The following is a 24,894-nucleotide window of genomic DNA, read 5'->3' as shown; positions in this document are numbered from 1 at the left end:
TTACATAAATGAACTGAAGTTTAAAAAAGGCCAGAAAGTAATAGTTTAAATTAATCTTCTTTTTAAAGTAGTATTTTTATATTTATAATTTTCTATGGATTATTTTGTGAATATGTGTCCTATTAAAAAAAAAAAAAGCAATAGTAAAATGGAAATTGATTAAACAGCAAGGATTTGTGTCCCTGACTTGATTCATATTCCAGGGATGTGAGGCACGATGTAAGCCCACTAGTTCCCAGTAATCTGCCACCTTGTTAACTGATTGATCCCAAAAGAGAGTACAGAGCAGTTAATAGCAATCTAACATACGAGCTTGGCTGGCAGCCAAACAAACACAGCCGCAGTTTCAAGTCAGTAAGTAGACTCAAAAAAAGACATGATCTTTTATTATACTCACTTAAATTGCATTTTTCAAATAGGAACAGTTGCATGGCAGCTTTATGCAAGGCAAACTTGGATTTGCTCCTGGCTTTTCACACTCAAGGAATCTTTTGACTAGTCAGTGTTTAAAATGTCTTAGTTACCCTTAAGCTTGCTACCAGGAGAACTATTAAGGTTCTTCTTAAGTGTCTGTTAGTTCCCCTGGCCTGCAGGCCCACAAGAGTGTTTTGTAGGATTAGTGGGAATCAATTGTGTGAGAGACATGTGTGAAAGACATTAGATGAGATTCCTTTGGATCATCATTTCAAAGTGCCTCAAGAGAAGCAGACCAGAAACTGTTGATGAGTGTCACCCCCTTCAGAAGGCATGCTGATTTGCTGTCAAGTGGCTCAAAGAAACAAAGTTAAATTGGTGAAGAAAAATCCATCCCCATGCCTCATACACTACCAGGGATGTGCTCTATTAAATTTTTCTTCCGGGGATTCAATTAAAAATTAAGTTAATTTTATATTTCATAAAGTAAAAAAAAAAAAAAAAAAAAAAGTCAAGTCACCTGAAGCAGATACTCATTAAAATAAAAGAAATATAGAGAAAAATAATTTTTCTACTGAAAAGAAAGACTCAGACAGATGGAGGTTTTTTTCTCCACAGAAAATGATGACTTATGGAATTAGTAAATTTTGAAAGGTCCAGAAGGGTAGGTTTTCAAAAGCATAAATGATTGCTGGAGTCAGTCTTAACTGCTCATTGTGACTTTTCAAGTCTGGAGAAGATAAAATACCTTGTACTACTTATTATGTATAAGTCATTAAAATATTTTGTCTGACCCCTGACCCTCTCTCCAGGTTAATGCAGTGCACGCAGTAGAAGAATGAATATAAAATTCTAACTTTTTGGTTTTTTTTGTTCCAGGGACACAATAAAATCATAATCTACAGCAGACCTGTTTATTTTTGTATATTATGTGGCCTTATTTTGCTGCTAGACGCTGGATCTAAAGACACAAATCCTCCTGTTTATACGATGTATGGCCTGAAGCTCTTCTCACCCAGATCTCTCCAGTCAGCCAGAGACCATGTAATAGGTGAGTCAATATTTTTCCTAGGACTGCAAAAAGGGATTAATTGTGAGTCTGTTTTCCCATGCTGGCAATCAAATGCAAGTTATGGAGGCACAAGTCAAAGTCAAATTGATAAAAACATTTGGAATGACCTAAGATGAGGCAAGGGGCTGCTGGCAACCTTCCCTCTTGCAAAAGGAGCTCTTAATGAAATGAGGCTCATAGAAATGTCTCCATAGAAAACTAAAAGTCACTGATGTTATTAGCAAAAATTATCATCTGTGAAATGCAGTTAATCTTTGTAACAGCTTGTCTGTGTGGAGCAGTTACTGTAGAATAACTTGAGTTTTAAATTTAATGCCTGGAAGCTAATCTATGCCAGTTCCTCACGTGGACATCAATCTTTTGATCACAAAGAAAGTGCTTTATCTTGGTTTAGTTTAATCATACTGTCCATGAGACCAGTTAGTGTGGAGCAGCCACTCTACAGTAGCTCTTTGAACCTGTTTCCTTCTAGAATCATGTTCTGAGATTGCTGCCGACATTCAGGTATTGCTCCAAGACAGGCCTGATGGTCTCTTGGCACTAATTTGGAGTGGCCACAGCTGACATTACCCTACTTTGTCAGGGCACTTCTTCCTGTTGCACATCACACTTACAGTCTTTAACTGTGATCTTACACCATCTGAGCCACAGATACAAGTGCTGGATTGGGCTCTCATAAAAAGTGCAACGCTGTTAAGGTACAAAATAGGAAGTGAGGTTTACTGTAAAAGTTGTGAAAATTTCCCAGAAAGCTGTGTTTTAGTGTACCAAAGATGGCCTGTTGGTTTAAGAATTTAGAACCAGGAGAACCTACTGTAGTAGAAGAAAAATATTTTTATGATATAGTGTATGACCTTCGAGGTCTTTGTTCACCTGTGACTGTTGTACTTGCTTTTTGCCATACTCAGGTCAGACTTACTGCCTGAAAGGCATACTATTTTTAGGAAAGCCTCCTGGTCCTTAATATGGGTGCTGTGGCTCCCAGTTCTTCTCACCAGAAACAGGGGAATGTGAAGAGCTGTATCTCACTTATTTTAATTAGCTTCTTTCATTACTTTGCTTTGGTCTCATTTAAGTTTCTCCTTACATCTTATTTTCTCTGTCAAAGGTGAGCAGTAAAAATGCTGATAAATAATTCAACAAGAATTGTAGATGACACTTGGGATAGAGATAAATGGAAAACTATAGCAACCAGTATAAGAAAACAAAGTGTGGTTATAAATGTGTTAATTCTGGCTGGTCTCAAAAGAGATGGCAGAGCACATTCTTGAAGCAGGGAGAGAGGAGGGAAGGAGGGAGAGAGGAAATACAAGCTCATCTCCCTCACTGGCATATGTTAAGTAACAAAGAGAGAAAAAACCCTTTCTCTTTGCTTGTCCCCTGTTCTTATTTTGCTGAGGTATATTGGTTGAAGTGATGTTTGGTGCTGTGCTTTGGCTATTCCTTGCTTTGTCTCTATGGAAGTCCTAACTTCTGGCTGCTGTGAATCCTTTCAGTTGTTCATAGTGCAGTGACCTCAGTAAACCATGGTAGTCTGGCATCCTGTGGCATCTTGCTGCACTTTTAGTGTAGATTCTCTTAGGTAATGAAGGTAGAGAAGTATTTGGTTTGGGCTATAAAATAATGAGGCAAGTTGGTCCCTCTGAATACCAATAAAGTCTTAGTACTGTCTGGCAGTTCTGCCTATTTGCTTGCCTATTTTTTATATATTTTTATTGGTCTGTCATCGTGTGGTGACTCTTTAGTTTATAATATATTGTGGTATTTGGAGTTGGTATGTTTGGAAGTCAAATAATTTTTGACACTGCGTTGTAAGAATCAAGGAAAGGAAAGGTCTTTATTTCAGGTGTTTATTATGATAGAAAGCAAAAGACGTGGAAATCATAGAATGTACCAAAGAGCTGGTGTGATGCCGCATATCATACTCTGATAAAAGTCTTGAAACAGGGTCATAAAATAAAATAATTGTAGATTTGTTAGTTGTGTAACCTAATTGCATATGAAACATGGTTTTGAACACGTTCATTTATTTTCAATCTACTTATGATCTGATTCTGTTTAATTTTAAATTGGTGATGGTTCTGCTATTGATTTATATTTCTATTAGTTGAGGATTCATGCCTTTAATTCTGACTGTGGTTTCCATCTTGATTTCTTTATTTCAGTTAACATTTTTGCTAGATTAACATATGAAGTGCAAGTAAGGGCACAGACAACCAACCTCAGTCACTGGGAGCTAAAGGTGTAGTTAGTAACAAAAGTAGTTGTGCATTTTCTATATGATGGTTCTTGTGATGAAACCATTTAAACATTCAACGGGTAAGTGAAATTATTTGGCATCATCTCAGAAGACCTAAGAATCAGGAGGTGGCAAAATTTTGTGATAGTGAGTTCTCTGGCTGGTCCCTTTAACAGTGACCGAGCTTCTGTCAAGGGAAGAAAGCCTATGAATGTTATGCTTTCCCATGTTCAGGAGTGGGAGAACAAAAAGACTGTTTTTCACTGAAATAATGTTTTTCTACTCAGATACTCAGATATATAATTTTTTTTTAAATAATCTTTTTCTAAATGTCTAAAACGTTTGCAACATGATGTTGCCATTCTACATTTCTCAAAAGACACAAATTTTCCAAAGTCATAATTTGTGTTTCTGTCTCATGTTTACATGATAGTTGTTTGTTTAGAGGAAAACTGCAGTGCTGCAGTGTTAAATGCAGCAGCTTGCATAACGATTTCTTAGTGGTCCAGCTTTTTTTTTTTTTTTTTTTTTCAAGGGGAACTGCTGCTTCTAAGTTCAATCGTTTTGTAGGTGACAGCTGTTTATTTTCCTGTCTGTTGTGCTCCTTGGTGCAGGATGAGATAAACTGCCTTAGCTAAAGAAGTTGCTAGGGTTGTTCAAGGTATTAATAGAGAGTGGATGAGGTGAGGACAGCCAACTTCTTATGGTCAACTAACATTTTCTTCCTTACTTACATTTGTCTCTATGTATCTTGGGGTACTGTCAACTCTTGAATCTCATCCTTCTACTGCTCTTATTGCACTTTTTCTGAGGTTGCAAAGGCAATCACTTGGGCTGTAAGTCAGTAGTCTGAGTTCTGGCAGTTCTGCAAGTCATTTTCCCAAGGAGCAATATCTCCTGAGAGTTTCAGCAGTGTGTTTTTGGAGTAGTTAATCCATGGTGGGTCCACATGGCCTGCTGAGCCATGCATGCCATTCTGTCATGCCATTGCCTGTCTTCATGAGTGGTCCTTGCTTGGCTTGGCATGACTTGGTGGAATATCTAAGAATGTGCAGTGTAATAGAGGAAGAGGAATTAATATTGGCATTTGTAGGTAAAAGACTGAGAAGAGAGCATTTCTTCATTTTCTTACATATGGATAATTTGTGCCAGTAGTGGGAAGTAGTGTTGAAAAGGTACATTGTGAATCCAAGTATATTTAAGTGAGTGCTGTCTGTATTTAACACTTGAGCATGTCGTTTTCTCTCCTGTGTTGGACTTTCTCAGCAAGATTTACAATATTAGATAGCAGCAGCATATAATACCATGAAGATAAAAGCTGTCAGATCAAACTTGGTGTATTGTTTCCTCTTAGCACAAGATGCCTTAGTAAGATGAGCTGGCAGATGTGAAATTAGTGTTCAGCAAAGAACATAAATCCTTTTGTTTTCTTATCCACAATCTGACTGGGGGAGTGGGGAATAAGTTGTACTAGTGATTTGTTTAATTTGCGTTTTATGAGAATAGATCCTAGAAACACTGCAGTTTCCTCCTATTCAAAGTATCAAAGACATACTGATTTGCAAGGAAGAGTGGCTGACACACATCTCTCTCTGCCATGCAGAACATTGTGGTACTTGTACAATGAAGCAGTAAGAATATGAATATGGTTAAATATGTGTGTGTATCCTTGAACGTTTACACTTGGGTCAAGTGTGTGTTTAGATACTTTGCTAGACAGCCTTGCTTTAGCATTTTCTGTGGTGGAGCTGAGAGTGAATTTGTGGGGAGGAGGACTGCTGGAAGTGAACAGAACATAACACTAGCAGCATGATTACCTGAATTATGGCTCCTGCTTTTCCTTGTCTCTGAGACAGCCATTAAAATTAGCTTTTCTGTTCAGAAGAGAGTATGTAAAGCTCTAAGACTGGGTTTACCCCTGAGTTTCTGTCGTGTTTTTAATGTTCTTTCACTACTGTGAAGTTCAAGTCCGTTCTGGAAGCTGGTGGAATATTCTGGGGAAGCTTCACTATAGGTTTCTCCCATTTTTGGGGGCTGTTGTAAGTTCTGCTCTTGATTGCTGGGACAGGCAGGATATTGTGATAGCCAAAATATTTTTTTTTGTTTATATTGAATTGTTATAGCTGTTCTTGAACCATCTCAGATTCAAGGAAGACGTTCCAAAGTCTGTAAATTAAAATTTCTCTACTTTGAAAGGAACAAATATAACCTTGAAAATATTTGAGAAGGAGTAAGGAGGCTATGTAATGCTATTTTTTCTGCTACTGTTTTTTATCCAAAATCAATCTTAAGGTTAACTCTGAACTTTGGTTTCTTATGTGTAAAATAGCATTATTGATTTTGAATTCATGAGAAGGAAAGTGTAATCATTGCTGCTAAGGTTAAGGTATGCTCACTTGAATGATCTTCAGAATTTATTGCAACAATTTCTTATTCTGCTGTCATGCATATTTCTTTATTTTCCATACATTGGATGTGTGACTGTGCTCTAAATTACTTTTTGTATTTTTTTCCTTAGTGTTTTTATATTGCTTTCCTGCAATTTCTCTTCTTGGACTTTTCCCTCAAATCAATACCTTCTGCATTTACCTTTTGGAACAAATAGATATGTTGCTTTTTGGTGGTTCTGGTAAGTAGTCATCTGTAGCCTGAGCTATCCCTTTCTGGGTTTATAATCTCAAATTGAAGTATATTATTGCATGTTACATAGCACAGTGCATGTTAAAGCTCAAACAGCTAATACTGTTCATCTAACGGTGGGGTGAATACTTACAAGACCCACTTGATTAGATTTCTTTCTGCTTTTGAAAAGTTGTATACAAATTTTCAAAACTACAGGTTGCAGATTATGGTTGATATCAAAGACCTCTTTCCCGGCATGTATGATGTGAATCTTTACTATATTTATTAAAAAAGAAAACCTTTAACTTTTTTTTTCTGTTAACATCTAGGGAAAAAAAATTTATATTCTTCCACAGAAAGGCATATTGACAAGATATTGGATGTGTGATAATTTTTTTTTTTTTGTTATTTCAGTCAGAGATTAAAGAAGGCTTTTCAGAGAGGAAGCATTGAGATTTTTTGTTGGTAGTGGGATTTTTTGGTTTTTATTATGGCTTAAGTAGCAGGGAAGATTGAGATGCATCTACTCTGTCATCTTAGTTTGGGTCAGAAACAAAGTTCTTTCTTCCCACTTACCACCTGTCTCTATTTCAGCTGCTGCTGGGTTCGTATCTGCACTGTACAGCATTTCCCGAAGCTTTGTTGTTCTGATTGTCCTATATGCCTTCTGCTTCAGTGCAGTGAAGGTAAGCCAGAAAAGCAGCACTGGAACAATTCAAAATTTCAAGCTGGAAATTGATGTAATCTAGGGAGACTAGCATTGTTTGGTCCTACATTGTCGTTGCTTATCAAGATAAGCCTTGCAAGCCACGCTTCAGTTTCTGCATGTTAGTTACACTGAAATAGACCAAAACTGTAGCAGAAATTCTGAAGTAAATGTGTATGTAATACCTATGATTATTTGCCTCTTGTATATATCAGTCTGAAATGATCCACTGAATTTTCTCTACAAACATAAATAGCAGTCTTGACTTAAAAAGCTGCTGTCTCTGTTGACCTGCCAGGCCAAATTTGTTACTAATTCCTAGTAAGGTTTTTGCTGTTTCTTCATAAGAATATACCTAAGAACTTAAATGTTGAGCAGACCAGTGGACCATCTAAGTAAGTAATATGTCTGCATCCACAGGGAAATGAAATTTAGGAATTTAATGTAAACCAGATGACTGGGTTTGCCACTTTTTTCCCTAATATCCCATAGTTGTTACACTAGGGATGTTGGAGAGTGTGCTTATGTCATCTGGTGTCTGTGGACTTGTCTATGAATTTGTCAAGTCCCTTTCTGAATGTGCTGGTCCTCTCTGACTCCACAGCTTTATGCCAAGAAATTCTAGATATTCACTGTGCTCCGTGCAAAGCAGTGCTGTCCTTCATTGGTTTTAAACTGATCTGCTACTTTCACCAGGTCTTCCTGATGCCTAGTGTGGTAGGATTTGTGGAAAAACTGGCCTGCATTCTTTTCATCTGCTGCCTTTACAGTTTTGCAGGCATCAGATATATCCCCCTCAGCCACCTCTTTAAACTGAAGAGTCCCAGCCTTTCTTGTATCTCCCTGTAAAGCAGCTGCTTTCTCAGAGGTAGCTCAGTTGGTCACCCTACTCTGCTTTCTTTTCCTCTGCTGCTGACTTCAGTTGTGGAGAGTCAGGATGCAGGTGTGCCACAGCTCTCTATGCTGGCATGGGATTTGTTCCCTTACCAGTGATGCCCAGTTTTGGGCAATATTCAATCTAAAGCTTTTGTAAAATTATTTTTTTTTTATTTTTAATGTGTAGTGCTTGTGTCTTCTGCATGGGACATTTAAAAAAAGGGCGGTGAAATTTTGTCTGCCCTCAGATGGTCGGCTGTAAAATTCCCAGTGAACACAGCAAGACCAGAATTTCATGTTAGACTTGTAAGAAAATTTACCCTATAAGGGACAGCCTTTTGTCAGTGTTTCATTGAGAGCTGGATGCTGTCAGTGTCCATGCAGGGGTGCAGCAGGATGTGCTGTGGTTGACAAGCTGCCCTTGACATCTTGTGGGCACATGTCAGAGGAAGCTTTGTGGTGGCACATGGACAGCATGCATGGAGAACCCAATATGAGGTTCTGCATCTGCCAAGGATGTCTCATGTCAGCACCCAGGCTGGTGATTTACACAGATGAGAGTGGCAGTCAGGTGTTCCTTTAAGGGAATTCTTTTAGGAGCATCAGCATTTCTATACTGGCTTTCAACAATGTTTCACTTGAAATTTTGGATAGGAGCCTTAAATCAAAGAAGGACAGTTATAATGCCTTAATGGTTACTTGCAGGTGATCAGAGCTGGCTGTGTGTTCTTAACTACACCCAGTCTAAGGTAAAATGTGTTAAACAATTTGGTGGCTTGAGTCCTTACAAAATAAATTACAGCAATTCAGCTGCTGTGTTAAGACACTTGAAATTAAATGTCTTTGAACATGTGATGTTCTCCCAGGGAATCTCCTGTCACCTGGCTCACCCAGTTTATCAGTTGTATTAGTTAGACCTCATCCAGCCGTGTGATTGATGCTACAAAGTTGAACTGCTGCTTGTGCACTGTCCTGCAAAAGGAGCCAGTACTCCTGCTGCTGTTTGCTGGCTATATTAACAATTTGGAAACTGGCTACTGGGATGGAGAAGGAGGCTCTCCTTAAAGAAGAACAAGGGAGAAAATAGATAACTGGGATGAGAAACAATGATAAAAATGAAAAGAGCTATATAGAAGGCAGGAGTTAAACTACTGTTAAACAGGGAAATACCTGGAGATGGAATTTTTCTTCTTTATTTTTGGGTTTTTTTCCTTTTTTTCCCCTAAGATTAGCAGAGGGTGATTCACTAGCTCAGGATAGGGAAGTTGTGTTATGGATACTTCAAAAATGTTTTTTAGAAACAGTAGGAAAAAAAGCCACTTAAAATAGGCTACATACCCTTTTCTCAGCACAATACTTTAAATTACAGCATGCAGGTGGCTTTGTAGATAAGCAATCTCCTTGTGGATTAGGCTTTGAACTGCTTAGAAATATGCTTTTAATGCTACCTTGAAGTTGAGTGCTGTGAAAGATTTACAAGATATCTGTTGTAAATTACTAATATTAAGTTCAGACTTTCTGTTCACACAGAAGTTAGAGCTAATTTGAATTTTAATGGCAATATTCTTGTAAAGGCACTTCTGAGAAGGTTCATTTAAAGCATGTAAAGATGATTCTTCTTGCTTCAGCTCATAATCTCAGTATCAGGGTGCTTGAAATGTCATAAATGTTTTCTTCTAGAAGTTTTGAAATAAGTGTTTGTCTTAAACATCCTTGTTCTTCAGTCAGATCTAGAGATTTTTATTGTGAATTGATTTCTGTCGTGTTGCAAGACAATGATTATTTGGTTGATGTAGGAAGTGTAGGAATGGGCTTAATTTGATCCTGAATAGGGCACACTGTGAAAGGTGGTCTAATACCCCTGTAAGTAACTTGAACTGTCTTGATAAGTAGTGAGCAGCAACTTATGATCTCAATCAAGTGAAGATTTTAATTTTTGGTGTGCTAGAAATTGTAGAGTTTAACTCAAAAGTGAGCAAATCTGTAGTCTGTTTCGCTGAGGTGTTCACACAACAGTGGTAGCATGGTTTTCTTTAAGCTAGAAGGAACATCTCTTCCATATTTGCACTTTATAGCTGTTATTTATTTTTTATTCTTATTTTATTCTGTTCACTTTTGGTCAGTTTGCCAAAACCAACAGAGCAAAATTTTCAATATTTATGGAGATCAAAAAAAAAAAAAAAAAAATCATCATAATCAAAATTTTTCAGGGCAGGGAAACATGATAGATTCCATTTGGCAGAGGACTTCTGGGTTGCAAAGCATATTTTTTTGGCTGAAATGTAGCATCCTCAAATGTCAACTCTGTTTATTGGCAGAACATCTTATAGCTCAGCAGGTGTAACTACCAGAGTTCTATTTCCTGAAATAAATTGCAGTGGAGAATGGATCTCTTAAGTGATTTTGTGCTTTTTGCTGGTGAACAATTGCTCACATCAAATGACCAGCCTGAAGAACATTCCAGGGGTATCAGGCTTGATTCTGTCCTTCCTTAAGTGGTTGTTGTGTTCTAGTTATAATCTTGCAGGATGAAATAGTTTAACCTGCTTTCTCTGTGTACATTAATTATTCTGAAAGGAAATACGTTATTCCTGAAGAAGTTAATTGGAAGAATAATTAATTTACCTTATTATTTTCCTTTTTATTAAAGTAAAACCAATTTTTATTTTATAATTAATGTGTGTTCTTAAGTGAGTTTTTCTTGTTCTTTTTTAGAGCATAAGCTATAAATACATACAATATTTTGATTTAGTTGTGTTCAGATTTTGAAATTCATTTAGAATAGCAAATTCGCAGTGATTAATTGTTTGCTCCAGAACTTCAGTTTTAGAAAATTAGGAAGTAGGAATTGTTTTGGGGTATGTCCACAGAACAGTGTAAGTACTCAAGGTAACTTTCAGCATGTGAATATAAGCTCTGAAAAATGAGACTAGCAGGCCTTTGCTGAAGTCCTGTGCCTTGTCCAGACTTATTTGGCTGTTGAATTACATTGTACAAGACTGAGAGCCTTTATGAAAAAGCAGCTGTGGTATAGACGTATCATTTAACTTACATCCAAGTAAGTTTAACTTAACAGTTTAACTTAGTAAGTCTCATGGATTTTCATTCAGGTAAGTTGCCTGAGGAAAATTATTATACAGTATTCTCAGTCAGGAGTTCATCCTGTGACCTACAGAGAAGGTTTGGCATATCTGACAAGTTCATCTGGCCCTGTCACTCTTTCTGAGTGACTTTGTGGTGCTTTTGCCATCACATGACCAGAAGTATTTCTCTCTCATGGCTAAAATGCACATAGCACCTAAAAAGGATGGACAGATCTGTGTGAACAGTGAGGGTGTGGATTGGGTCAGGTGTCAGGATGCTGACATGTCCCATCACAGGCCTTGATCAGAAGCACATAACATGTTTTGGGGCGTGGCTGCACACTGCTCACGTGGCAGACCTGGGGTGTTTGTTATGTGGCCGAATGTGCATTTTCACACAATTAAAATAAGGGACAGATTCTCACCAGGGCAGGCACAAACTCTTTGCAAGATGTTGATACCTGTGTGTGTGCTGTGTGACTTGGACACTTGGAGAAGAAGAAGGAATGCATTGATCAGAGATGATTGGGTAGCAAACGGGTCCCAGCTGCTGTGGCCAGGCAATGACTCCTGTCCTCATAGTGCTCCTGAGCAGCTTTGCCCTTGCTTGATATTGGTGTGGAGCAGCTGTGGGTCTGCAGTTTGTCAGGACCTCCTCTCGTGGTGTTACTGCTGGGATGATCAGTTTTCATTTTCTGTAAAGCTGTCACATAAAAAAGAAACCCAAAATTGTTCACAGTAGGAAGTACAGAGCATTGCATCTAAAATTACAACAGATAATTTCTCCATAAAAACAGTGAGCACAGAATAGCTGGTCTCTGTGTGTGTTTGAGGGCTTGAGGACTGATGGGTAGGACACTACTTATCACTGCTGTCAGTGAAAACAGCATATTGTGAGTAGAACAGGTTACAAGTCTCTGTCTGCCCTGGCTGGTGCAGAAGTTGTTCCCTATGGTGATGGTGTGAAGTCACATGAATAGATTTCTCTTGTGCTATCCCAGTGATGCAAAGATAACTTGGTTACAGCTTTGAGTGCTGTAGAGTATCTCTTCATAACTCTTACCCCATGACACATTTGTATCATGAGTGGTAGGACACAGCTGCTTATCCATCCTTGCATACAGCAATACTGTAAACTGGTTTCAGGTGAGTACAGAGGTAAATATCTTAGATTCTGAAGTGCAAAAACCTGAGTTTCTCCTTCTTGCTTTGAAATTTTTTCATATCCCAGACCTCTGTGTAATGATACCATCACTCCTTATTCCAGTTCTTTCTAGGTCCTCTATCAACTTTCATTTACTTTTGCTTAATACAAAGCTCTAAATCTTAAGCATCACTCTTTTGTTCATTCCTTGGATATTTACATCCGATAGCAGCAATTTTTCGGCTCACTACTTTCTTTGAAAGTAGTGAGTATTTTAGGGCAACTGAACTTAGTTTAACATTACCCGAGTTCACTTCAGCCTGGCTTTATTTTTTTTATCTCATCTTCAATCCTATAATCTTGAACAGAAATTGGCACCTTAGCTTTGATATATGAAAGGGTTTTTCTCTTTTTCCAGGAGGAGGTGTTTTTATTTTTCAGATATAATATCCATCAGATTGGAGACATGGGAATTTCTGTGCCATCTTTTTCGCTTGACTAGAATTTCATGATGTACTGATTTTTGTCTCCTGCTCCATCTGTTTTGTGGTCTGTGCCCAAATATTTAAGAGATGTTTAAAAAAAAGTCAGGTATGCCCTCTTACTTTTTCTGCAAATATTTGGTCTGGAATTTAGCCATCCTGATATCAGTCTTTAGCATTCCAGTGTTCCAAGGTTTTGCTGTGGGGCAGAAGAGCACATCCCTGAATGTTTCTGGAATCAATCAGTCCTTGTCTTGTGCCTTCTGTTCATATCAGTTGGTTTGGATTTGAAATGTATCCAGAACCAGTTAATTACTTGTCATCCAGATAATTTTTTTTTTTTTTTTGTGTGTGTGTGGAACTTGCGGTTTCTCTTAATCAGTTTGGGGAAAAAAAATCAGATTTTTGGACTTGGGTCAGAAAAATTAAACTGATGTGAATGTATTCATATGTGGCACACCAGCTTTCTCCATCTCTGTGTAAATGCATGTTTTTTGAATTGTAAGTTACATAGTTTCTGTTACCTCATAACTGAAGAAAGTACTTTCTGGTCACTTATTTATTGCTTCAATAGAGAGTTACAAAAAATCTTGTGTGGATTTTAAACTGTTCTCAGCTCACATTGATGTAGTTTGTTTTGTTTAATGAGTTTGAAACTCATTAATCAGAATAACAATGCTTCTTACTTCCCATCTTCAGTCATGCAGTCTTCATCTGTGTACTAATAATTTAGAAATATTTGTCTTAGGGTTTTATGATGGGAAAGAGTTGCAAGTATACATCTCCCTCAATCTGCTAAAACTGCCCCAATAAATTTCTAGACAGCAGTGAATGAGATCATGTGTATAGGCAAAATTCCTCGATGTGTAAGTAATAGAATATATTCTATTACTAAATAGTATATTCTATTACTAAATAGAAGTATATTATCGGACAGCTTTACTTCTGCTACATAGAATACGCTTGGTCCTTTTGGAGGTTTTGGAGGCAATATTTTTCCAATTTAGAGACCTTTGAGGTTCAAGCAAGAGCTGTTAGGGGTGTTAATTTTGGAGAGTATTACTAGATACCATGAAGTTGGCAGCCATAGTCAAGTCTTGCACTGTAGACATAACTTCAGTAGTTATGGTCTTAATTTTCTGAGTATAATAAGTTATTTTCCAGATAGAAAAAAGAAATTATGCCTGTCGAATCTGACATGGCCCAGGGTTGCTCTCACTGTATGTCACTGTTCAAGAATATAGAAATCTGCACTATTTCTTTAGGATAAACTCGCTATTATGTGAAATAATGAATATCCATGCTTCCTGCTGGAAGCTGCTGCTCATCTTGCTTTTTAGCCAAGGCATTCCAGTCACAGACTGGGATCCGGTTGTGTAGCATGGTGTGCATAGACACCCTGTATCAGTCCAGTCTTTATGGATTTTAAATTTCAGCAGTGAAAATACAGTCCAGGATAGCAGCAATTGCAGAGAAAGAGGGCCAGTGTTACTTGGAGTGGGCAGTGATACCTGTATTCTGGTAACTTATCACTTGTCACATTTTTTGAGATCATCTGGGAAAGTGCTTTGTTTTCCATAGATGAAGGGAAGATAAGGCTGGTGGGCATCTCTTCCTAGAATTCGTCTTTAATCTGTGTAATATGAGGCTCAGTAATTCGCGTAGTTTGGTTGTTAGTGTTCACTGAAAATGAGTATCCATGGTAATATGGTGTTAAGCTTATAGTTAGCCTTGTTGTAGTGGTTTTGGTTTGCTAATTTAAGATTTCTCGGCCAATGTACCAATTTATTTGGTGGGTTTAGTGTTGGCTAAATCACCACTGCACCCACTATAATTATTTACTCTTTTTTTGCTGTGAGATAGGGTTAGGAGGAAGGTAAAGCAGGTTTAAACTTTGAAGGATATAAAGAAAAACACTTTATTAACAGAAACTAAAAGGAAAAATAATAAGAATCAAAATAAAACTTTTAGAACACTTCTCCTCCCCCCTGCACGCTCTTTTTTCACATTGACAACATGTAGAAATAAGTTAGTCAGTTTACCATCTCTAAAATAGTCTTTTCTAATTTACTTAGGGAGAGGAGTCTCTCTTGATAGTCTATGGAGACTTCTCTACAAGAAAACAGTTTTTTCATGGCTTCAATTTCCATGAATAGCAGCCTCTTGGAAAATCTGCAATTGTGAATTCCCTCCCATTTTTACAGCCTTCCCATAGCTGAGTTCATGGGTTATGTCAGCTTATGGGGTCCTGTTTTAAGGGTTAACTATTTAAAATAAAGGTTTTCTTCATCTGACTCTGAGATTATCTTAATTTTTTGGAACAGAGGTCATCTTCTTCCCTGGTGGCCAAGGGTCTTCATCACACTTTCTCTCTGTTCAAACTTCTTATCAAATCACAGCTACTTCAATATCTGCTGGTTTAGTATGAATGCCTTTGCTTATGTCTACCATTAGAACGCTTCATCCCCCCCAAATGCATTCTATGAGTTGTAGGGAAAAGAGTCTGATGTATCAATCATACCTTCTCTATAGCCTTTATAAGAGGATTTTAGCTTAAGAGTGAGGCATTTTCATCAGTCTCTCCCATCTGGCACTTGACTTCTATTTCATTGACTTTGGTGTCTTTACGTTGTTCTCTATGTGTCTCCACTCTACCTTTTCTTCTCACTCGAGAGAGAACTGAAGGTTTGCAAGTCTCATCTGTGCAATGAAAGAGTTCATATTTTGTGCAAGGCCTGCAGATGGTTGTGTGATCCCTGCCAGGTCACGGCCGGAGCTATTTATGGTGGATTAGTTTTCGGCAGCCATGCTGAGGGGAAAGCTAGGATCTTCCTAGCTAGGCTAGAGCACAGCGGCAGCATTCGCAGGCCGATGGCTTCTCCTCCCCCTACCTGAGGATTTTTGATGAAACTTAGTGGTGGTGGCATTCACTCCTGGCCATGCTGTGGGGGTAGCCTGGCCTGGCCAGCGCTGCAGCAGAGGCAGGGCCCGGCTGGGCCCAGCGCCACCAGGGCCACAGGCCGCAAGGGGCCTGGCCCGGCCCAGCCCAGCACAGATGGGCCTGATACCTGTTCTGAGGCCAGAAGGGAAAGAGAGATTCCCAGGGTTTATTTGTTTTAAAATGTGTGTTCACAGAGGTGTGTTCAGGTTTCTCAGTGGTTTTACAGGTTGTCAGTTCTCAAAACAATCACTGATTCGTTTTTATTAGACACAGAGGAAGCTCTAAGCAACTCCTCTTCAAAAAATCATTTCCATGGGTGGCTTCTTCCTTCCTCACCAAATGTCAAATGTGCAAAATCAGCACACTTGTAGAGAACAAGTTCTTATTATTTTCTCATATTTTGGGGGGGTGAGGGGAGTTCTCTTTTTTTTCCAGAAAGTTAGTGTTTTCGATGTTCAGAAATACGATGATAGTATTTATTTCCATCTTTACCATCACACGTGTGGAATGGTTGACTGTAAGCCCTTCCTGCTTATTGCTTGATATGTGAGCAGTGGCACAGATCCATGATGAAGCAGCAGTGTGCAAGTAAGTTTGAACCAAGAAAGTTTGATTGAATTGCACAAGGGACTGTGTGACTTTTAAAGGTCCATTCTAACCCAGGCCATTCTCTGACTCTGTAAATAGTGATGAAATCATGAGAGTGGAAAACCATGTGTGTGAAGACCAGCTGGAGTCTCCAGTTTTTTAAACTTCATGTTTAAAAACCCAGCCACTGTGCCAACACCTTCACCTTCAATGATGCTGTCACTGCAGCAATCTGCAAAGTCACCATTGAGTTGAGAGGAATACTCTAAATTGAAAAAAAATACCACCAACAGAAAAAGTAACAAGAATTTCCACTTAGCACACTTGGTTCTCTGTTCAGAGCACTTTTTGTCTCTGGAATAGAACATATGATATATTTGAGCATATCTTTGAAAGCTAAGTGTGTTACATGCAGGTTTTTTAGGGAGAAGAAAGAAGTAAAAAGGATAAATAATGTAGGACAGAAAACTACTAACACTGCTTTTTAAAAATACATCTGCCTTCCCACCTCTAGCAGTGGTAAAAGGCTCATAAGTTCAAAGACACCTTTATCTCCCCCTTTGGTGGATTGTTTTGGTATTAGGTAGTTCTGTGGTTGGAATGGAACACCCCCACTCCCACCACTGGCTCTGTTGTAACTCATGGCTTTCATCCTTAACCCTGTAAGTCTGTTTCACTTCTTTTAAAAATGACTACGTGAGTGTCTGCATAGAAGCAAAAACCATCTATGAAAGCCCTACATGTCACCTCAACTCAGTGAGGTAAACTAGGAAGTGAAAGTCCCTGTCTAGTATGACAGATAATACCAGCTTCCAAAGTCAAACCTGTCATTCCTGTTTTCCCACTGAGAAGAATCATTGTTCAATTATCAACTATATTGGTTTTCTTCTTTTTTCTTTTTTTTTTTTTCAATTTAAAGCTACCAGGCATCATTAGTGGGGGAGGAAAATGACAAAATGGAAGAGGGAACATCACACTGATGTTGGAGAAGTGACACCTTTGTTCATTTTCATCTTTTCTACAACATTGTGTAGCATTTTTCTGGAAAATCCTGTTCTCTGAGCACACAGCAAATACTGATGCCGGTCCTACGTGCTTGCCTGGCTCCCTGATGTCTGAGGGGAAAATGACAATTTGGACCTGGAACACAGGCCACACAGAAGCTATGTGTAGTATGCAGAAAATATGGAAATAGAATTCCTAAGATATTAATGTGGGGATTCAGCTGTGTACAGCTTTATAGTAGAAAGAGGGTGGAATGATTTTTCAAACTGGCTACTAATGAATTTCAATATCAGAAACATTGCCTGACTCTTGATAGTATTTTGTTTTCAAAAGAAGTTGCAGGGCAAAGGGGCAGTCAGGTTCTTGAAGCTGCTGGGAGGATCTGAACACAGTTGTATTGCCCTGAAAATGCAAAAGATGTTTGGATAGGCTGTGATTCAGCCATTTTCAAAACATTTTGACTTCAGTTAATTTTCTTCAGTGTTTTGAAGAATATTAATTGAATATAGCAGGAGGCTAAGCATGGGAAAAGCTGGCCAAAATATATATTTGGCCCCAAAACTGGGAGCAATGAAATAAAAGAGTAGCATTGTATGGTAAACTTTAAATTGTCAAATAAATGTGCTGGATTCTTTCAGTAATAGCATGTGAATCTCTCTTTTGTTTGTAATTACTGTTTTGAGTGGGATTGTTTCATAGAACCAGGCTCTTCTTTCTTTTATCTTTGTGATGTTCAGTAGTATGATGAGGGGAAGATGATTCTTGGAATTAAAATTTCACTTTTTTGGTACTACTCTTAGGATAATGAGAATTTCAGAGTTAAATTGCAAAATTCCGTGCTGCAATGCTTTACATGTTTGACACTTAAAAGAAAATTAGTTTGTCTTCAGTGTTCATTGCACCTGAAAGAAATGGAGTGTTTCCTAACATGCTAAGAAAACATGCATATAACTGAGCAAAATAAGACTAATAAACCTAGTTTATCTTCTGAAAATATTGGTGCTGTACTAAATATGCAGTTTTTAAAGCAAGAGGTAACTGTGCAGAAGAAGTGTTATTTGCTCTAGCCTGACGTTTCACAGATCCTACAAGCATTGCTTCTCAAAACCTGTCCAGAAAGAGTTCTGATGCCAGGATCTGGTGAGTTCACATTTGGTTGATCAGGTAGAAGTTACGTGCAGGCAAGGAACACAATTAGTAAGTGAAATGGCTATGGAGTTGTTCCAAGTTTCTTTGTCTCTCACAGGTGAAATTTGTGTTCCCCACGAATAGGATACACAAGTATGTCCTAGAATCCCTAATCTGTATCCGAGGATGTCACAGATAAAGCTAATCTTGATAAGTGTTCCTTAAGCTTTATATTCTTTCCCTTTTTCTTTCTAGCCAGTTTTAGCTGTTAGAGTCACCCAGTGAGTGTTTCTCATCTCAGTTATGTCTCTTGTTTCTCTACTTGGGGATGTGGCACACAGTGGCGAGTGCTCTCACTCTCTGCTGTGTTAGCATCCAGGCAGGGCCTGGGTGTGATGCACGAGGCAGCAGAAAATGTCTGAAAGAAACCCCTCAGCCTGATCTACATGATATTGTCATTTGTTACGTGCAGTCTGGCTCCAGGTCAAGTAACAGCATATCAATTTAATGTGTAGATAAATATACTGCAGTTGATTTCATTCGAATCTCATTTCAATGAGAATTTTCCTCTAACATTTCATTAAAGAGGAAAGAAAACCTGCCTTTCTTGTGGTTTCTTAGCTAATTGCTGATTATAGTGAGTTGCATAATATGACCACAAAACATACCTTTAATTGCAGGGTTTTTTACACAATAATAAACTTCTATATGAAAAAGAATTTTCAGTCTATGGTAGACGGTGTACAAATTTAGATGTTGTGTGTGTAACATTGCATGTATGATGTATGACTTAACCTACTTACTTTGGCTTTTTAAGTTCTGCATACCTAACTTTGCTTTCTGTCATCCTCTCAGGAGCCCTGGGATGCACAGCACATTCCAGCGCTGTTCTCTGCTTTCTGTGGTCTGCTAGTTGCACTTTCTTATCACCTCAGCAGACAAAGCAGTGACCCATCTGTGTTGATGTAAGTTGCCTTAAATGTTATTTGCTGATTACTCTGTACAGCACACAGCCAGAGTGATGCCTGGGTTTCAGAACCACAGGGGTTGCTTCCTGGAAGTACTGTGGTGAGGTGAAATTCCTCACCGTGTCTGCATGGTTGATATCAGTCCTGTATATGAATGAAGTGCAGCAGTCAGATCACCAGCAGGGCTGGTGCTCTTTAGGCAGCACTATCCAAAATCTCTGAAGCAGATTTTCCCCTCTGGGGAAGGTTGTTAGCTTGCCAGGTTGGAGGACAGTGATTTAGTTGAGGAGGGTTCAGGCAACTACAGTTGTAGAATGTGCATTGGGTAGCACTGGGGCCAGGAAAAGGGACATTTAATGTGCTGGGAAGATGGCTGAATTCCAGCTCTTGCTGAGGATTACTACAGTAATTACTCTCAGTTTTAGGTTCCATCCTTCCTTTTGTTCTCTGACACAGTCTGTTAGAAGTAACTGAGGAGAGGAAGTGTATGTGAAGAGCTGACATTGCAAACAAGGGAGATTAAGGGGAGAAGTCTCAATATTGTGATCTGCATGTTGAGGTGATGTGTGAGAAAGAGACCAAATAGATCCATAGCTCAGGGGCAGCAAATGCAAATTTCCCAGAGAGGAAACTGTGATAAATGGCTGTTATAGGGGCTCTGGGGCTAAGCAGGCAAGTGGGTTTTGTGCAGCCAGTATCATCATGCCATTTGAAATTCTGCTTCGCAGACAGCTCAGTGTTATCCTAGAAGAGTGCAGAAGGCCTGTGAAGAAGCCCACAGGTTCTCTCCTTTGAATCATGAGGTGTGTTGTCTCCTTTGATTCATGAGGCTTAAGGATCAAGGCTCACTATCCACAATTCTGCAATGCAGAAGAGAGAAGGTGGAAGTGGAGAGCTTTTTAGGCTGTTCAGGATTCTGTTTTAGTAGAGAAACCTGGAAAAAGCAGGAGAACACTGATGAAGAAGGAAAGGATTTAGAGCACTAGCAGGAAATTGTCATCCAAGTAAATCATACTGGAGACTTGAGAAATTCTTTCTTTACCATCCGAAAGATTCGGGGAATCTGACGTTTATACATTGCTGGGTTCTGATGAGGCAAGGCAACAAGAACTGCTTGCATGTCTTGCCATGAACTTTACCCACAGACTACTGTGTGTGACACAGATGTCAGGTGAACCTAGACCAAGCTTTGCGTGGATGGTGTGTAGTTTATTGGCCATTACAGTACGGAATTTACGTATGGAAGGAAGTGAAGCTTTGTGCTGTATTAGGGAAAGTTCTTAGCCTTGAAGTAAAGGTATATTTGCAAATCAGTATGGCATTGTGAGTTCTTTCAATTTTGAAGCAATCTAAATGTATCCTTTTCTCCCACTTCCTGGAAAGGTCACACCGGTACATGAACCTCTTTAATAAAACAGAAACTTTTCTTCCTTGAAACTTTTGTTTTAAGGAAGTAATCTTAAACTATTAAATGCATTTTAACTTGTAAATCTAGCTAACAATTTCATGACATTTGCAATGAAATCTTCAGCTACTGAGATGATTGTTAAAAATCTAAAAATTAAGAATACATGTAAAACAACATCAAATGTTTATTGTGCAATTGTAAAAATGCATAATCCTTAAAAAAAGAGATTTAAGATTTTTTTCTCTAAACAGCTCTGAACTTCTTTTAAATAAGTTAAGGAGATTGGAAAAAGTATTAAAGGTATGGCCTATGGCATAAAATTCAAGATGAATGCGGAGGTAGCACATAAATTTTGAAGACAGAATTAATATACAGTTTGTACAGAATTGGCTTCCTTGGTCATTTTAACATAGGTCTAAAGAGCTCTCATATTAGTTTCAGCTTAGCTGAAACAGAAGTAAGAGTCAAAAATACAGCTATTCCCTCTCTGCTCATTCTTCTAAATGACTGAGTCATATTGATTGGGCTGCTGAGACTCCTCAGGATTCTGATGAGGAATTTCTGTCTTGATCACAGGTAGAGCTGGTTTGTGTCGGTCACCAGCTGTACAGAGATAAGCGTGTGTTTGTATACATGAAGCAGGAAATCTGAGGTTGTTCTTCCTCCTCTGTCCTTCAGGAATAGTCATATCTGTTGCACAAATTCAGAAATATCCTAACTAGGAATTTTTTTCAAACAGGTCCCTTATTCAGTGTAAATATGTCCCTCACTATCTACGCCAACGATTTGAAGATTCATCAGAAGATCCACTCCCAGAAAAAATGAGAGAATCAGTGGTAAGGTTTTTTCTTTCATTACTTTCTGTTCAAAGCTCTGTCTCTCTCATCCATTTTGCCCACTGAGGAATCTTGTAAATGTCATTTAGTAATTTAAATTACTAAAAGCATAGATAGATGATCTTTGCGGTAAGGCCAGCAGTGAGAAGGGGGACACAAGCCATTTTCCTTTCTGAAGGGCTCCTTTGAAGGGCTCTGTCACATTGATTCTTTAGTGTAGTCCATGGGAAATGCACTCTTAGAGCTTGGAGAGTGGGGCATCTCTCATCCTGGTAAACACAGAACTAATGCAGATTCTGTGCACAGAATTACAGCCTGGCAAGCTGGTGTGTCCAAGGTAGACTGGATTGTTCAACAAGCATTCAAAAAGATGAGCAGTCCTGCCAAACTCTCTGTCTGCGCTGGAGAGGAACAGGATTCGATCCACAGAATTACATGTGTTTAAAACAGCCCTTATTCTTTATTTTTCTATGGCTAGGGCTACCTGTTTTTCAGGAATGCCTTTTGTGTGCCAGGAAATACTCTTGACTGTGTGCCCTCCACCTCAGCTGAGCCAAGTGGAGCACACTGTCAGACTTGGCAGCTAGAGGTGGAAGAAGCACATCAAACTGGGATAGTATGGGAGAGGGAGGTGCATGTCTGGTGCCAAGCATTGCCATCTCATCATCTCCTCTTTGCTTGGCAGGCTGTTTATTTACTACTGTCTGTCAGGAAACTCTAAGTTGGTGTCAGCTTATTTCTCACTTCAGCATAAACATCGTAAAGTGACCCGTCTTCCTTTTTGTGTCTTTTTATATTAAAAAAAAAGTTTGCTGTTACCCGGGGGAGGTTGATCTTATAAAGCATTCATGTGGGAAGATCATCAAGTTTCCAGAAATGCTAAGGAATATTTGACATTTATTAGTCATGTGAACTGTCCTGCTTCCTGGCTGTCAGACAGTTCTTCCTCCCGACTACATCCCCAGCACCTGCATCCAAGCATTTGCAATCTAGGCAGCTATTCCTAAACTTCTGAATGCTCTCTGAAATCCAGGAGCATTCAGAGAGTCTCTGGAAGATAGACTGCCTTTTTTGACCCTCAGACATGACCTGGGAGTCCATAGCTCCTACTGGCCTCCAGATGTCCCTTCAAAGGGATGCATCTCTCATGCATGTATTGAATAATTTCTTAGGCATTTTATAAGACATTACACAGCCTACATTCAGCATATGCATTGATCCCACACTACCAGTGTTTTCTATTTTTCTAACCTCTTGCTTAGGTTGTCATTTTTACCATGTATAATGTTATTTTAAACTGCTTCCTCTAATAGGACCTACATAAGATTAAGCTATAGGAGTATTTCTTGTTGTTTGTATTGAGCTACAGTTTCTTGCAAACTAAACTGTTTGCAATAGTTGATACTGGAATATGAATGTGCATCTAGAAACAGAGTAAAAAAATAAAGTATTTTTGTTTGAATTTTGCTGTATTCTGTGGTGTTTGTGGTGTGTAGGTTATTGCCATGGCTCAATGACATTCTATTCTTGTACATAGGGGCTGTATGGCAGATGTAATGGAAAGCTTCTCATCCTCCTGTAGTTCTGTCTTTTGCTGATAGTGCCTTTCTTGGAGGAGTACAGAGTCTGATCTCATCTGTTCTGCAGATGGAGCCCAGCCCAGGGACTGAAGGAGTTACTGCAGCTGTCCACTTAACTGATTTCATTTCATAGTGCAGAGGGAAACCTTGAGCAAGACTTTAATATATTGAAAGCAAAAACCAAAAATAGTGGAAAAAATCTGCATCAAAGTCCTGGCTATATTTTCAAAATGAAGTAATTCTGCAGACTCTCTAACAATTTTTGTATCAGTGACATGGACAGAGATCTGCTGTCTTACACTAACGCTGCACAGCTGCACTCGAGCCCTTGAGCCAGTGGGGTGGAAGATGCAGAAGTATAGGGATAACTGCACTGGGATTTGCCAGACACAGGACTTCAGTTCTTCTCTTCACAATGTTTCATTCCTGTCACATTTTGTCACACTTTTAGGATTAATTAAGTGGGCTTCCTGGCACCTTTGCTCTCCAGGAAATACCTGGATTTGGGAATTGGCACTTTTCTGCTCTGTACATTTGATACTTCATGCTGCTGCTGCCATTAGGCAGAAGCTGCTTTCCTTCAGTGTTGCTGGAGCTTGCTAGTTCTTCGCCACCTTTTTTTTTTTTTCTCTGTCTGGGCTTCCTTCAGTCTGTGTAAAAATTGTAAGCAAAAGTGTTTGCTTACGATGTCAATTAGCAGTGCTAATTTTGAAGAAATCAGCTGAAGAAAGAGTTTTTGATTAATGTAGGCTCTTTGTCTAACTGGTGTTACCTGGTACCTCTGTCTCAGTTAAACACCAAGGAGACTCCCACCTCTATCTCACCAATGCAGTGCTAACAGGGCAAGTAGGGAGGAACTGAGGCAGGAGAAAATGCATGTTCATTGAGTTCAAGGAGCACAATCAAGCCTCAGTGCCTGCCGGCTTGCTTCAGCAATAGCAGTCATGTTTAGAATATTGGACTCAGCTGACTCTTCAAAGCCAATTTAAAATAATTTCCAGAAGTTTTGTAAGGGGATCTTCAAACGGTTCACAAGCTGGGTGAAAAAACATCTCAGTATTCAGAAGAGATTTCATGATGGTAGCTCATTTTTTCTTGAAGTGCTCCCCTGTGAAGAGAGTATTCCTAACCTTTCTCAGTGGCATGAGATGGCAGGATGCAACACAAGCCAGCCTTGCCTTGGTGACGTGTGGTCTACATAACACCATTTAAATAAGACTCATTTTAATCAGAAAGCCAGAGGTATACAGAACCAAATTGCCTTCTCAAGGAGCTGAAAGCAAACAAGGTTAATATTGTAAATTAATATGTTGTTTTCTGGATGGCTTTGCATTGATGTAAGGAGTAATAAATACAACATCACTAATGTTTAGTTACATGACTTTTACCCTTTTCCTTTCCTTGAATAGCTGTGTAAGAATTGCCAGCTTTTGAAGCCTGAATTATGAAGCAGCTGTGATTGATAATTGACCATTCAGCTTTGAGAATGGAGCTTCCTACCATTATAATTAATTTCTGTAGGCATCCACATGGCTGATTACTAGATTAAGCAGTGGCCTGAGGGTGATAATGTGTTACATTCAAACTCAAGGTTCCTTCCTGGTCTTTAGTACAAACATTTAGATAGCTAATAAAAGGATTTGTACAAAGCTCCAAAAATCTAATGAAAATAATGGTTGGACTTAATGATTTTAAACATCTTTTCCACATAAACAATTCTATGGTTCTGTGATAACAATTAAAACAAAAAAAGTGCCACTCTAGTATATTCTGCTTGTGAAATCCCCAAGGCATCAAAGGAA

The 24,894-nt window shown here is 38.8% G+C and overlaps 1 protein-coding gene across 3 annotated transcripts in view; it reads left to right on the top strand.

Moving 5' to 3' along the window:
• The window catches only part of PCNX2 (pecanex 2), a 152,272-nt gene that overhangs the window by 44,950 nt on the left and 82,428 nt on the right, over nt 1-24,894 (top strand). For all 3 annotated transcript variants that reach the window (XM_088161508.1, XM_088161511.1, XM_088161510.1), the window contains 5 exons: nt 1,294-1,465; nt 6,244-6,354; nt 6,942-7,033; nt 19,156-19,265; nt 21,416-21,512. In XM_088161508.1, the coding sequence (XP_088017634.1) occupies nt 1,294-1,465; nt 6,244-6,354; nt 6,942-7,033; nt 19,156-19,265; nt 21,416-21,512 (582 nt within the window). The remainder of the gene's footprint in view (nt 1-1,293; nt 1,466-6,243; nt 6,355-6,941; nt 7,034-19,155; nt 19,266-21,415; nt 21,513-24,894) is intronic.

Source organism: Sturnus vulgaris, chromosome 3 (genome assembly GCF_052056855.1).
Source record: "Sturnus vulgaris isolate bStuVul1 chromosome 3, bStuVul1.hap1, whole genome shotgun sequence".
NCBI lineage: Eukaryota > Metazoa > Chordata > Aves > Passeriformes > Sturnidae > Sturnus > Sturnus vulgaris.
The sequence above is the reverse complement of the archived record's forward strand: the minus strand, read 5'-3'. Positions and strand labels throughout refer to the sequence as shown.